Source organism: Neodiprion pinetum, chromosome 5, assembly GCF_021155775.2.
Source record: "Neodiprion pinetum isolate iyNeoPine1 chromosome 5, iyNeoPine1.2, whole genome shotgun sequence".
NCBI classification, from domain to species: Eukaryota; Metazoa; Arthropoda; class Insecta; order Hymenoptera; family Diprionidae; genus Neodiprion; species Neodiprion pinetum.
The window spans coordinates 29,087,272-29,103,742 of record NC_060236.1 but is presented as its reverse complement, the minus strand read 5'-3'; the positions used below and the strand labels follow the sequence as shown (position 1 = coordinate 29,103,742).

Below are 16,471 nucleotides of genomic sequence, written 5' to 3'. Positions count from 1 at the left end.
AATCGTTACCTGGCACCGATCAACATGGAAGTCCCCGTCCGTTCCAACAGCTTAAAGTGTTCCACGTGGCTCTCATTTCCCAGGAATTTCTGCCCCATGTCGTCTGAAAAACAGAGAAGAGAAATGCTGAAAATTAGTCCAATTTAGGTGCGGATAAAACACGGAAAGTTTCAGAATTGCACAACGGTATTCATTAAATTAGGACGTGCCGAGAAAAAAAAAAAATCCCAATTTTCCTGAAGTACGTTAAATAACATATCTCATCCAAATACGAGCTCTTAATATTGATATTTGGAGATGCCTATTTTTCTTTTAATTCCATTTTCCGTATAAACAGCACGTAAAGAAAATCGGAAAATTTTTGAATTTCGATTTCTCGTAAACGGCTCGACTTAGAAATTTTCTAAATAAAGATTTTTACAGGAAATTCCACGCTCTATAAAAAAAAGTACGGAGATAAAATTTTCCTAACTCTAACCGATTGAGAGATATTCGCATATTATGACTCAATGTTTATAAACGAATATCTCGCGATCGGTTGGGAGTTGGGAAAATTTTATTTCGGCACTTTTTCTAAATTTAGATAGTTTATGAGTCGAACCGCTTGCGCGCGATAGAAATTCAAAAATTTTCAGACTTTCTTCAATCGTTATTCAAACGGAAAATGGAGAAAACAAAATAATTCAATGTAATGAGTATAAATCAGGAACGGTTCTGCTGCAAATAAATACATTGAATTCCGACATTTTCGAGGCAAGAATTTTCCCAGCTACTACGACGAATGAAATATTTCACAGTGCTGGTGTAAGAATTGTAGAAAAAAAAAAAAAAAAAATTATCACAACATCTTTTTCGAGGTTGAATAATCGTATAAAATAAATTCGTCGAGCCGAATAAATAACGTTAGAAGAAAATCATTGGTCGAGTTGACAGGAAAAGCCCAACATACGCAACAATCTCCAGCTTTAGTTACATTATTTTTGGGTGCTATTCAAATCCCTTTTCCCCAATTCTCAATTCCCCGAGGCGAGAGTATAAGTTTGTAAATTAACCGTGATACTGTATGAGTGCGAGAAACCCGAATCGGGGGAAAAACAAACAAGGGGAATATGATGGGGGTTAAAATCGATGAGCGAGATGAAGAGCGAGGGGGGAGGAATAAGGAGATGAGAGGGGGTCGAGGAAGTGGCTCGACGTGTTTGGAGTGTCCTGCAGGATGAGGGGGAGGCGAGGTGGCGGGGCTAATCCGACTGGATTGCCGGTTGTCACATGCCTGCAGGGACGACCAATTAGTGTATCCCGGAATTCATCCCGCTTCTCAATGAATTAATCTGCGTCTATCTGTTTATCTTCACAGCCGGTCTGTTCGCCTGCGTTTCCGTGTTTGTGTGTACGGGCCATTCCGGGTCGTTGACTCTCCCCCCCCCCCCCCCCCCCTCCCCGTCCCGGGATTCCAACGATCAATGGGTTATTTAGGTGTTTTTTTTTTTTTTTTTTCTCGATCGATAACAACGACTCGAAATTTGTCTCCGCCATTTTTAAAAGGGATAAATCTGTTTTGTTTTCTTTTTTCCATCTTCTTTTTTTTTTTGTAGAACAAGGGACTAGAAAACGCACATTTTTCCGTCACGGTTGCGAAATCGGACGAGAGTGATGAGTGTGTTATATTTTTTTTTTTTTGAATTTCAGTCTTTCGATAAAAAAAAATAAATAAATAAAAATTCTTCTTGGAATATATTTGACGGTTTCTTGCGGTGGGAAATAAAATTTGAAAAAAAAAACACTCAGTTTCAGTGAAATTCGATTTTCTTTTTATTACCGGAGGAAAACTAGGGAAACGATGCTTGATTCGTGAAAAAAAAAAAAAATAATAATAATAATAATAGAAACTCGATCGACAGGAATCTTGAATAAAATACACGATTTATTTAGGGAAATTACGTAATTTCTAACATGTTTCAATATTACTTTCGTTGACTTGAATAATTCTATGAAAGGACTATTGAAAGATGACAAAAATTACCTAATTTTCCCCAAATAAATTATATGTATGAGGCATTCTACGTCAAATCAATCTGAGCCTGAAACTCGACCTCTAGAATTTGGCTCGCAATTTTTTATATGCTTGTATTTGCTCTGAAAAGCACCAATTTTTTTTTTTCACAAATCTTTCGAAATCATCGGAATTAGGTAAAATTCTTTAAAACGACCATATCGATCGACACGTTTTAAAAATTGGAAATAATTTCGAAGAGTTCTGAGCTTTTTTGAAAGCAACGTGAGAAAAAAAAAACAAATTACAAATGATCAAAAATTTTCAGACGCAACGCCAGATTTTTGAGAATTTTCTTGAGATTTTTAAATTGCGTCGATCAGTATTGGTCGTTTTAAAAAATTGTCGCTAATTCCAATGATATTGAAAAATTTCTTCAGACAAAAATGAGCGCTCTCAAGAGTGAAAAGAATAGTACAAAAATCGCAAACCAAATCGGAGTAGTTGAGTTACAGACCCAGGTCGATTTGACGTGGAATGCCCCATATGCGTTATATCTGCGCAGGGGGATCAATGCTGATCAGGTTTATTCGCAGCATCAGATATCGTCAAATTGATACCGACTTGTTACATCCCGCGCCTAAAAGAAGAGAAATTCCCACGAGACCAACGGGTGGAGATTGAATAACGATAATTGACAACGAACAGTAATTAAGTAAAATAAATTAGCGAATTGGCAAATCGAGTCGTCGGGCGATATTCCCAACAATAGAAAAAGAAAAGGGAGAAAATAATACGACAAACAATTACAGCTGCAGCAGTTTGTTGATCACCGCGATGACTTTCTACTTTTATCTACGATCCTTCTGATCAATGGTTTTTCGTTTAACATTTTGTTTTTCTTATTCTCTTCGACTAGGTTCCCGTTTATTTGTAATCGATGCAATTGATTTTTATTTCAATTTACAAACAGCTCAATTGCGTCGTGCAGCGTAATCGTATCGCGGAGCCGAATGAGTGTCACGCTTCGTTAGCTGAAAAGAAAGAGCCGCAGTGTCTCTGGGACTGGAGGAAAAATATTAATTGCTGCAGGGTAGAAGCAAAAAAAAAAAAAAAGAGTCATTTCGACGAAGCCGCGAGTAATGAGGGATTGAAGGAACTAACAATGAGTATAAAACATGAAGTACTCATGAGTGTAGCGAAGAAAAGAGATCGGATAATTTCAAAAAGTGGTGAAAAAAAATTTCCAAAAACCAAAAAACATCAACATTTGATGAAAGCATACCCCTGAATTTGTCATCTCGATCGGAGGCTTACACTTGGAACTGAGGGATTAATCACTCATGGATTTGACGTACACCTGACATCAAGATTAAAAAATTTTCAAAGGATTTTAAAAGATTTCACAAGATTTTCGGAAAAAGCTTACGTCATATTTCACGAGTGATAAATTCGTCGCTTGGAACGTTAACGCGTCAAAAATGAGATAGATAGATAGAAAAAAAGAGGTGTGTTCTCGAAGGGTCAAGATATCACAGTTATCTCGAATGGCCCGAATCGGAAAACGAGCTTCCTCGACTTCCTGTTGGATGATCGCGGCTCGGTCGGTAACGCGGAAAACCGTGGCATCGGGATAAGTAAGACGTACATTATAAGCAGTACACATTACCCGACCCTTGTCCAAAGATTATGAATAAATAGTTAATCCGACAGAGGTTGCGTCCCGGGAACGTTGCAGGGCTTGAGGGCCTCGCGACCGAGTTAAATCTCTATGTACGTTCTATGGCGCAAGTTATACCTGTGCGTTCATGTTGCCTATCCGCAGAGTTTATGGAGCGCTCATTGTCAGACCGAAACGTCTAACCCTCGTTTCAAACTTCACCGCAACAGACAACACGGTTTAACACAGACAAAGTGATCATAGTAGCTCTCCTCCTCATCTTCATCCTCATCCCCATCTTCCCTCCCACTTCTCTGTTCCACAGTCAAACTTTCGAACAAGAGGATTACATACCCTGTACAACCTGTACTGTACACAGAGTGAATTCCTACGGACTAGACATTCCGTTCTACGCTGGAGTTTGACGCGCACGCGCCAAAATCCGAGAGCTACCGTCCGACAGCGCCACCAGCCGGCGGAAATTTGAAACTAATAGACGACTGTTCGCGGCGATCTATCTAACCTCAAAAATTATACCGGGATAGAATACGAGTGCTTTTATTCGTGACAATTCACTGGGGAGAATGACCAACGGTCGAGTCTGGATCAGCTGTCAAAATTTTTGAGGTTAGATACATCGCGGTGAACTGTCGTCCGAATTTGTAACGGTTGGCAGCCCTGACAGATAACAGCTTTCGAATTTTAGAACATGCGCGGTAGAATAAACAGAATCGAACGAAAACGATGTTTCCTTTGTACATGCAGTGTTGCGGTAATGTTTTACGCAGAAAAATCCTATTTTCACTTCCTCAACTTGTTTGACCAGAGTTTCATTCAAATATTGTTATAATATTGGAGAGAGTAGGATGAAACATTTATTTGTAAAATACAACACAGTTTATACCGCTCTGGATCTGAGTTTCGTAATTTAAAAAATGTTCAAACAGTTATTCATAGGTATGTCATATTTGAGAAAGATTTATATGTTATTTAGTTTATTTATTTAAGTTCACCGTCACAAGGTTTAACGACAAAGAAATCCGTCAAGAACGATAATAAAACCCCGCAGCAATTTATTTTATTGATAAACCGTCGTGTACACAGTGCATAATAACATATAAAAAATCCGTTAAAAATTTAATAAATCCACAAGTTCGTTTTCAACATATTACAATGTATTTTAAATGGTAAAGAATAAAAATCTCCTTCATCCTTATCGTCTATAACAAGTGAATTTGTGATTTATAAGCAATTGCCCGATTTTTTTGGTCTTTCACTTTCGTCTCGCGCTGTTTATTTATTTATTTATTTTTTTTTTATACGCAACAATTTTTTATTTCGCTTCATTTCGAATCAAGATTCGGACGTAGATCTCGTTTCCGCAGGCGGCAGTTAAATAACCTTCGTATAATTCGCGCGTTACCTGCATCGTATCATCGGTGGAAAAACGATACTCTTGTAACCTTTCCTCGGATAATCCGATATGCACACGTCCTCGGAGGGGGAAGGAGGACCAAACGGGTCCTATAAGCCTCGATACAGCCGGCAGAACGCTAAACTTGGTTGAAACGTCACCCTCGTTCCGTGTATTTAGGGACGCAATATCTTCCATACATCCAATCTAAACGCTCGACGGGCACGAACTGGAATTTCATATTTATTACACACGCGAAGATTAATGTATTGTACGTATTTATGTATGTATTGGGGTGTTTCAAACGAAGAAAACATTTCGATTTTCCCACAAGCTGACGAAGAAAATGCTTGTTCCTGGTCTGGAAACGAAGACTTGGAAAGACTGGACGCTGTAGCTCAAGTGGAAGGTCGAGTCGTTTTGATTTTTGTAATAAAAAAATCGAAAAGTCGATCTTCGCACCCATAATTTGTTGTTTTATTTATTTTTTTTTTTTTTGGATTCGTCGTAGCAAATAAATTAAATTAATTATCGCTCTTCTTTTAAAGACAGAGAGTTCAACTTTTGCTTTCGGCGATCGGGATACAGTTTCCGGTGTTGCCGAACTAGTTGCAAAACGTATTGTGCTCGGTCTTCGTTCTTCGTTAATAAAGAAATAAATTCTTCGACCAACGCTGCTGCTCGTTCAGCAACATCGTTGACGAATTTTGAGTCCTTAACGACTTCCAGACACTTTTTGAAAAGTGTCATCCGCCTTCCGTAATTCCCGGACTTTTGTCGAACCAATCATACGGTAAATCGAATTGATCGAACGGAAATGGCGATTTTTTTTCCCAATAAATTCACTTGAAGCTTTGTCTAGCGGTGACACAATTTCCATTTCTTCAACTACCATTCCTTTTTTGTGGTATTTCTGATCCCTCTCGCTCGTTGATTTTTTTATTTTTTTTTTTTTATTACAAAAAATCAAAACGGCTCGACTTTACACTTGAGCTACGGTGCTCAGTTTTTTTCGAGGCTTCTTTTCAGACTAGGATCAAGTATATTCTTCATCCGTTCGTAGAAAAATTGAATTTTTTTGTCATTTCAACCATTCTAATGTACATATGCGTGTGCGTTCGTGCATTACATGTATACGTATATCATGCCGAGAAGCTGAGTGGTGGAAAATTCGATTTGTCCTTCTCAAGATATATATGTACAGAGTGGCCTGAACGAATTACAACTTCAATTTTTCAACCTCCGAAACTTTGGTGTTTTATACAGTATACTGTACACATAATACGTACGTTACGTGTGTACGCGAATTTGTTATTTTTCCACGTTTTTCCCTGCGCAAAACTTCTAAATTTATTTCCTTTTATCTGATGTATATTTATTATCCAACGCATCGTCTCGATCCGCTAAATCCAACAACGAAATTTCATTTATTACGATTTCAAGATGGATTTCTATGAACTTTCCTTGGCTTAAAATCCGCGCCCCAGTAAATATTATCACATCGTTTATTTCTTTACGAATTATACTTTGATTATTATTCTTATTATTAGTATCGCGTTTAACTTGTTTATTTCGCGTATCCTGTATAAAAAATCAGTTATAATATATTGATTTTTTTGGCTCGAGATGTTGGAAGATAATTGATGAATTTTCGTCAGAAATAACAGCATCGCGTGTGTATTTCACAATCGAGATATCATTCGCCGTTTTTACGATTACAGATGATAGAGAAGAAAGACGAGATTTGAAGGCGACACCGCGTACGTTAGATTCTTTTTCTTATACGGTACGCGCAGCGGCGATGTGATATAATAACGTAAGAAAAGTATACGGTGGAGAAGAAATGAAACACGTATCTTACATATTGAAACAGAAAAAAAAAAAAGAAGAAAAGAAAAACAAGTTATACAACGTCACGTATTTTATGTTCCTCTCTCTTGGTACGTCAGTATTGCTGATACAGCGATACATTTATACGCATGCGGAGTGCCAGAAAATTTAAAACACAAATTCAGCAATCTAGCCCGAAATCGAATAACGCTACATATACAAAAAAAAAAAAAAAAAAAAGCAACAAGCCTCTAGATCGTGATTTGTTTGAATAATTTCGTTGAAATATATCGCACATAAAATCATTATAAATTCGGCATGATTAAAAAAGATGAGATAATTTAAAAGAACCCGCAGGATTGTTATGGAAATTGGCTCACGTTCGAATTGGCTGGATTTTCAGTATGTTTTTAGCGTATATCATCTCGATGAAAAGTTCTCATGGACACAAGTCCCAAGAATTAGCAGCTTCGAGGGTGTCGAGATTTTTTTACATCTATGGATTTCGTGATTTTCATGAATTACAAGAGCTTCAAGGTAACTAGAAATCAAACAAATCACAGAAAAAAAAAAAAAACCTCAAGGTTGCAATTCGTAAAAATTGCAAAATTTTCTCTCACAATCAATGATTTGTTAATTTCAATCGTATGAAGTATCGTATACTGAGAGAAATTTTTAGTTACGGTTACCGCTCAGTCCTTAACTTATTTTATTTTTTTACCACAATCGGAGAATATAGTTCTAGGTAGAAAATGAAAATTAATTTTCTAGCTGTTGCCGGAAATTCTAGGTATCCGTTGCTATTCTTTCTCATTACGATCACTGTTACCTATATTTACTCGCAGCTGTTGCGAAAATTTAATGCTTTTGAAAGAATAAATTGACGTTAAAGCCTCGATGTTTAACTAAAAAAGTGGAGTAAGCCTCAGAAACTGATTTTGCGTTGCAATAACCAAAAAAGGATCGACGATAGCGCAAAATGATTAGGCGTGCCTCGTTTTTCGTAATTCCAACGATATTCAAACAGCTTTTTCTAACGATACCTGTTTCACTCAATTTTTCTAGTTGCCGTAACAAATGAAATTTTTCTCAGCGTACAGTAGTTTGTCTTTCTTTACTTTTTACACATTTCGGCTCACTTCCGTCGATCCTTCCGAGACGTCGTGATCACGGTATATAAAGGACACGAGGGTTATAGTTAATTCCCAAAATACTCGATACCTCTACCCATAAGCCGTTTCGTCGCGTGAGGAACGAAAGTATGCGTGGGTACCGGGAACGAGGCTCGGATTTCGGTTTCGTGACGCACGAATTTACCGTTTGGCAAACATTCGCTTCGCTGAATCTTGGCGATTGATGATTTTTTTCAAGAATTGACATGCGGTATCACGTATATGTCTGTATATATTACGGGTGTACGCACCGTGATTCAAATTCTGAATGTATACTTGCGGATAATGAACGAAACGGAAACGTTTCGGCAACTAATCACAGGCTGAAAGTCAAGGGGAAAATGTGTCATTCGAATACCGCGGTTTTTAAGATCGAAGAAATTTAAAAAATGTGGTTGGAACACGTGAAATTTCACGAAAAAACCTTTTGACCCAATTTCCCATCTCTTATTCTTTGAATTTAAAACACAACGATTATTGCCGTCTTCGTAAAAGTTTAGTCAGTTTCTCACGGAATTTGATATGCAATTTCTACGTCGTTATTAAAATATGTTCAACAAAAATTTTTCCCTCCGTCATCAATATCGTAATTGTACAAATGGATGAAACGAATTTATGATTCAATAATTATTATTATTCACGTAATTATTATTGCAAAAGTAATATATTACCGTGGAAGTACGAGTTTTATGGATAAAAATGTTCAGCCGAATGTTACCGAGGCACACGTGAATCGTTCCGACCCCGCTTATTGTTAGTTTCCAATAAATTTTACTATTTTTATCACTCTCTATTAGACAATTGAGATTTAACTTTATACACGATAGCTTAGCATAGAAAGCAATTCCGAACTTTGTCGAATAACGAATTTACCGCGCATTTAGATGTAAATTTTTTTTTTTTCTTTTTTTCTTCCACATCACCAATTATTTTAAGCTTGATAGTTACGTGGGAATCATGAGAAAATTTAATTCCTTTCTTATTATAATATATGGTCATCATTTTTATACTCTCGAGTATTTTTTCGATTCTAATACAAGTTTCGTGTTTACGCAACGTCAGTTTGTAGGCAAATCTAGTAATTTTTACTCGGTATTACCTGTAATAAATTGTCTCAGTATAACTGCTTTTCATTACGTTTATATCCTTCTGATAATTAGGATATATGGATTTTTGAATACGCGTGTATACGTATTCGATAAATAACCAAACCGTCGTTTAGATTCTGCGTTTTTTTATTTTTTTATTTTATATACATATATATGTCTATCCATTTAATACAGAATTGACGCAATTACCGATGATAATTGTAGAGTATTATCGCCTGTCCATGTATACTATATTCATACTCTGAAATATGCAGGGAAACGAATATAATTTACCGCAATTTACAGCAATTATTATCAAGCAGATAGTAGGGTAAAAAAAAAGGATACAACAATTTTCTCGCAGTGTTTAATACTTTTTCGACGATGAGGCGATTCCGTGACAAAGACTTGCCGATACGTAGTCACCTCGATATTCGACATTTGTTACATTACGAATTTACAGTGTGCGAAAAGTCGTTATTTTTCGTCATTAAAAAAAAAAAAAAAAAAAAAACAAAAAAAGAAAGGACTAATCGTGCCAAATGAAAATCGATCGAGGCAGCAGCTAAGCTCAAGTTTTTTAAATCTTGATCGCTCTATCGCAGAATAATGTGAAAATCTAGATTGGAGGAAATAATCTCGTGTCGAATGTTCGCGCGGTAATTTGTACGCTGCATAGAATCAATCGGGATCCCTCGGGATCGCCGCGTAGAAATAAGAAGAAGAATAAGAATGAGAAGAAGTTGGAATGAGCCGAGTTTTCGTCCTGCAGGGATCATACGTGCCCGTGTATAAGGGTTTGCCCTTCTTGATTTTTTGCGAGGATTCGGTTGATTAGCTTCGGATCAGGTTACTTTTTTGCGCAGGTGATCCAGACTCCTGCAAGGTTTATACCAAACTAGGCGAAATTTGGAGCGAAACGTGCGGAGCGAATCGATTCGACTCACTGATTATCGCCTGCGGTTCCCTTTTCCTACTTCTCTTACTCACACAACTGTATCGGCAATCGGGACACCCCTCTACCTACCCCGCAAAATTTATCGCCGTTGAAACGAACCCCGCGGTACAATTGGCAGAAACTCTTAACCGACTATCCCTACCGGCAATCTCAGCAACTGACGGAGAGGAAAACTATCGAGAGATATCCGAGGCTAGGAAGAGGCTGCTCGGATACAGGAATTAAGGAGTTTGGAAAGCTGTCTAATCGCACATCCTTGGATTATCCTTTCCTTGTTCAGTTGCGAACGGTTGTATGGAAACCCGCCGACTCGGGAAAAAATTTCGATTGTTATTTTTTTTTTAACCGAATGCGCAAAATTTTATTTTGCGTACTCAAATGAGTGTGCAAAATAGCGAATTCCCGCACTGGTGCGGGAATTGATTAGAAATGTGTTTCCTTGTTGTGTAACTGGAAAGATAGAACCGAGTACAGAAAATTAGATTTTTCCTAACTGAGTGCGCAAAACTCGATTTTGCGAACCCAAATGAGTGCACGAAATAATAAATTTCCGCATTGGTGCAGGAAAATATGTTTCCTTGTAGGGTAAGTGGAAAGATAGAACAGAGTGCGCAAAATTCAACTATTTCTAACTGAGTCCGCAAAACTCGATTTTGCGAACCCAAATGAGTGCACGAAATAGTAGACTCCTGCACTGGAGTGGGAATTAATTCAGAATGTGTTTTCTTGTGGCGTAACTAGAAAGAAGGAACTGATTGTGAGTGCACAAAATTCGATTTAATGTGCCAAAATGAGTGCGCAAAACTGGATTCGTTCGGGAATCGCGTATTTTGTGCACCAGTTGCGTAATCTTATATTCTTCACCTCAGTCATCTCGCTGCAAGAAGTCTACCCAAAAATGAAATCACGGATCGAAAGCCTGAATATTTTTAATTCAAATCTAAAAACAACGCATTTTTTATTATCGATATAAGCTTCTGTTTAATTTTTCAATCCTCTCAGTCTCACTCTTTCTCTCTGTTTCTCTTTATCTTGAACAGTAGTAAGTGCCAGTTTTTACTTTCAAAGAAATCTCGTTCAACAAGTTTCGATATAATCAATTGCCGCATGTATAAATATTCTTACAGGATCGCGAGACTCGCTCGCGCCATTTTACTCTCATGTCCATTTCTCTCTTTCTCTCCTACTTTCTCCTTGTTACATCGTTCCAGTTTATTTGCATATAATATATTAGGTACTCGCACTCTGCACATGTATAATACATGCGGCGATAAAAGTTCTCCACAAGTTATTAATCTTTCTTCGTATAGGGGTAAATAAAGGGTAAGAAGTAAGGAAAAAGTGGAAGAAAAAAGTCACGCACACACAACCGCGTTTTGAGGAACAAAACGTTGACGTTTATAAGCCGCTGGCTGGGGGAGGAAGTACATCTCGGTAAACACGCACGGAGTAAAATAAATTGAAACAATAAAATAGCGAGCTAAAAAGAAAACGAGATTACAAAAAAAAAAAAAAAAAAAAACGATGAAACTGAGAATGCGAGAAAGAACTGAAGAAAAAAATAGGAAAACGGAGTTTCAACATTAACATTTTCTTCGTTATATGTCTATTCGATTTAGGGTCACGCGAACGCGTTCTCATAAAAGACTCGACAGTTCAAACTACTTCGCACACACGCGTACAAAGACGTGAAACTTTCCTTGTTCGGTGTTTTCGCTGTTTTTCAACCAACTTATTTCAACGAATTACCTACAAATGTACAACATAATATAACTCGAATCGAAAAAAGTTTTACACGTCAGTCCCCCTCCCCTGCAGCGTATCATACGGAGAGGTAAAAAAAAACAAATAAAAAAAGAAAAAAAAAAAATCACCCTTGTGAAATTAAACGTCCGCTGTTAAACTTTGATGTGTGTACCCTTGCCTGCATGCTTTGGTAAAATCGATACATTATTATACACATCGCAGTGAACGCTCACCGGGTTCTTTTACAACCCTCCTCGATACGACGGCGAATCAAAATTAAATTGCGTACTTTTTCCCTGCATAAATTCCATGTATACATGCCTTATATTGTACACGTACACGTTTCGCTTGATTTATTTTCCGTCAAGTTTTTGCGTGGTTTTTTTTTTTTTTTATTCTTCCTTCCTTTTTTTTTCATTCAATTTTCGCATCCTCCCATCCGTTAATTGCTAATACGTGTTTCATGTATAAATTTACGCTCACCCACAGCTGGAGGAGATTATTAAATTTTCAAATATAAATACGTTATTCTTTGCGGATCAGATTCAATGGTATTGATACTGCCGAATGAAAATGAGTCAGTAGCCAAATACGAAAGTTAAAAATTAAAATGACGAGAAAACGTTGAAACGCATTAAAACCAGAATAACGCGTTGGATTGTACGTTTGTCAGTCGTCGAAACTGTTAAATTCGTTGATAACAACAACGGGTTTCACCCAGCCTTGGGTTTGATTCACCGACCAGTAACAATCGGATTAATTTCTACGATGTGAACAATGCGACTATTGTAGTCTACCGGCATCCATATGCGCGATATCCTCGCCTGGGGTGCGTAGACCATATTGAAAGTGGTTGAGGCTCCCAGAAGTCTTTGAGGGGCGAAATCGAGTCTCGACGACAATAATCGTGAAACGATTTGCAGAACCCTATTCCCGTAGAGAGGTATAGTTTACCGATGGCGTAACCAGCCTGAAGGGGAAATTTTAGTTGTCGAACTATTTTTCTTGCCGGTTTAGAAACGGTGAACCATTCGAGGGTGAATATAAAGTTTGAATGCCTCCAAGGGAAATTGTGTAGTAAGAAGTGAATTAAGATGGAAGCTGGGGGAAAAGAAATGAGCTGAAAATCTACATCGGATATAAACGAAGTACACAACTTGGATCCGCATTGAGAGTCACGGTTGGACTGGAATCTTTTAGCGTTTGAACGAAAAGTTATTCGAGTATTCATAAAGCAGGTATCCAACTAGCTACCACTGCTCTGATTATACCGTGTTTCACTTTAGATTCTTTCAACGTTGAAAGAAGTCAAGCATGGCTTTCGCGAAATACTTCAATGTACGTCCTTCCGTCGTCTGAAAAGGATTGACGACTGTTTCAGATGGATGCATAGTTCGGTTCGAGTGACCGTACTTTATATACTTACCAACTCGGAACTTGGCAGTCTCTCGACGCGTTTATAAGTGAGGACCTGCCGGAGCTGCAACTAATGCAACGGCATTCCTTTCCCCGTCAGCGCCATGCCAACTTGTACTCACAGTCGCAGCACACTGGTTCGGTTGAGTCAGGTTCGGTTACGTTGCGTCGAGTACATCAATGAAATAAAAGCACCCTACCGCGATCCCTCCACCACAGCATGAGGCTGGTCTCAAGTGCCGAAATACAACAGGCAGCTCTGGACTAGTTTCTCACTAGTTTACTGTACCAGTAGAAAATGCTCTCTCTAATTTCCTCTCCTGCATTATATAAACTAAGGATATTCTTCATGTAGAGCATATGCGACATCTCGATCCCATACTACGTTATCCTGATACCAATGATGAGATTGATTCGAGAAATCCATCGAGGTATGATGTATTAAATACGGAGGTTCACAGCAATCGATCAGAAGCGGTACGTTGACTATTGTCAAAACACAGTAACAACACAACAAAGTCTACGAAACTTGAACGACAGGTCGAGTGCCTTGTGGGTAGAAAATGGTCTCGAATCTTTCTAGGACCTCAGCCGATGAAAGCGTCACAACGTTCCGTCATCAAGTCGGGCTGATTGAACGGGCACCAGCAGCGGTAGCAGAAACCTGAGCAGGGCGATCTGATATGGCGGTCTTATCGTTAACCGTGAGCGAGGATTTCCTTCGTTATCGTAACAATAAATGGGTTACAGTGTCGGTGTGACGGTGTTCATGTCGGTTCGACTGGTGGCCAGGTATAGATTCCAAGTAAGGAAAGAAGGAAGGAGACGGCCAGTCACCGATGCTGCTGCTGCTACTGCGGCTGCTTCTGCTGCAGAGGATTGGCTCTACACTTCCGCGCGTCTTTGCGTTTTCTTATCTCGCTTGCAAAGCCCTTCTTTGTTGGTCTCTTTTGTGCACGGACGGACCATTGTGCGATCGTAGCTCGGAGCCCTCGCGCCCCCCACAGAAACGCACACACACACACACACTCAAGTGAATCAAGGGTGGTGCACACGGGGTGTCCCCGTTTCATTCGACAAGCTCGATTATCTCGAGCTGTGCCCGTCGCGAGATAGACGGAAAAACGTTGGCGACAAAGAGGAGCGGGGGGAAGGCGACGAAGAACGATATGACGTTATTTATTCATGGTTCAACTTTTTTCAACTGTTCGATGCGTTTCGCCAATACACTCGGTGACACAGTGTGGCTTTTGTTCGTTTCCGTTATCGCTACTCATTCACCCCGTAGGTATAAAAGAAAATGATTCAACTCTGTTGATCAACGTCGTCTGTTAAATTTAGCCTACCTTCGACGACGCTCAATTTTATTTGCTTACTTCATCGAGCATTTCACCTCACAGTTTTGACTTGACTGATATCGATTTCCGTTACGACTTTTCTGTAAGCAAAGGGTATCGAATGCCGGACAGGAAAGAACGTTGCTCGGTGTAATTCAGTACCTACCTCTTTTCAAACATTCATTCATTCAGCCATGTTGATGAAAATTGATCATGCTATGTAGCTGCCAAGTGTATCTGCTTTCAAACCTGACGCCAAGCGTCGATTTTCGTTGAAATCATTTATTTCTTCTTTCCTTCATCCCGTCCGTGTACTGAAACAGGACACCCTGTACGTATCAAACCTGAATGAAGAGCTAGCTACTCCACTGAGTCGTGAGTGCTCACATCGATGTGTGTGTGCTTGTGTGTATGTGTGCAACCAGGGTACGTGGACTATCTTCGATTTCGTCGTCGTTTCCAGCCTCGACCACTCGAGCAATCAGATCCTAAGGAGGATGGAAAAGGAGATGAATAAGAAGAACAAGAAGACGTTTCTCTGGCTATGGACAAAGAGTGGCTGCTGCTGGCCCGCGGTGTAAACTCGCCAGACTGCGCGGCGAAGACGAGAAAGACACTGATTTATCATTCGTCTCGAGACTGCCTGTCATCTTCATCCCACGGGTTTGGAACGCTTGATGTATAACAGAGAAGAGAGAAGAGCACCACCACCAGCCATCAGCGGTCCTGTAAACACCCTTACACCAGGCGGCGCTGTATCGACACCGTCCACTATGTGGCACAGTCTACCGGTGTTGAGAGTTCGATTGAGCACCACCTCATCTCCAGGATGAGGACGAGCGAATGTGAGGCTCAATGCAAGGAGGACGGTGGATGATCACGTTTCCGACGATCCCATCGCTCACTGTCAGCCTCCGGAAGCAACCCTGAGCAATGCTACTGTCAGGCGAGAGCGGATAGGGAGCATGAATTACCAAGTGGTGCGCGCCGTGGATATTTAGGGTGGTTGAAAGGGGTGGATGGCTGGGAGGGTGGTTAGGGAGGGAGGTTGGAGGGAACGGGGCAAGACAGACCGGCGCGATGCATGTCGGGAGGCGAGAGAGTATCGAGGCGCCAAAAGGGTGAACGTAACCGGTGCGGCGCTCAGTCCATATGCAGATATGGCTGATCCTGGGCGTGTGGTGGTGGATGTGGCGCTCGCAGCTGTTTGGTCGCGTGAATCATCGGGTCACGCGAGGGCGACGGTGACGACGATGAGGAAGACGACAACGACGACGGCGCTCCGTCATCACGGTAGGTACGAACCGGTACCGAACCAGGTACCGCTTTCACCCACTGGCTCGTCAAACGTCGGGATCGTATCACGACCCTCCTCACTGTGGGTAAGTGGGTGCCAAGAAAAAAACAAGCTCGTGGAGGATAAGGAACGGTGATAACGCCGCGGCGTTCTTTGCGAGAGGGGGAAAGATGAATGCGGGCTGATTAGTTAAGGGCTGGCCGAAGAACTTTGGATAAGAAAACAAGAGACGAGAGATAGCGCGGATCTTGTCGATTGCTCTTGTTCGCACATTTCAGTGGGTTTTTCATTATCGGTGTCACGAATTTCTCGAACCGTAAGAAAAGGCGATAGCTGTTGTTACACTACTTTAGAATGACATCACAATATTGCATGCGGACTCCTTGTCGTGGTCAGATATTCAAATGTCACACAATATGATTCAGGGGATAATGGCTAAGTCCCGTAAGGCACGATATGTCTTTTAGTTCTGACTTCACCCGACACGGTAGACTGACTGGATATAATACAGAGGCTTCATACATCGATGAGCATGATCCTGATCGCGATGTTCGTGCCGA

General features: G+C 39.9%; 1 protein-coding gene across 4 annotated transcripts in view; it reads right to left on the bottom strand.

Annotated features, from left to right (window-relative positions):
* The window catches only part of LOC124220521 (semaphorin-1A), a 231,184-nt gene that overhangs the window by 54,653 nt on the left and 160,060 nt on the right, over positions 1-16,471 (bottom strand). For all 4 annotated transcript variants that reach the window (XM_046629562.2, XM_046629561.2, XM_046629560.2 and 1 more), the window contains one exon: positions 10-103. In XM_046629562.2, coding sequence (XP_046485518.1) covers positions 10-103 — 94 coding nt within the window. The remainder of the gene's footprint in view (positions 1-9; positions 104-16,471) is intronic.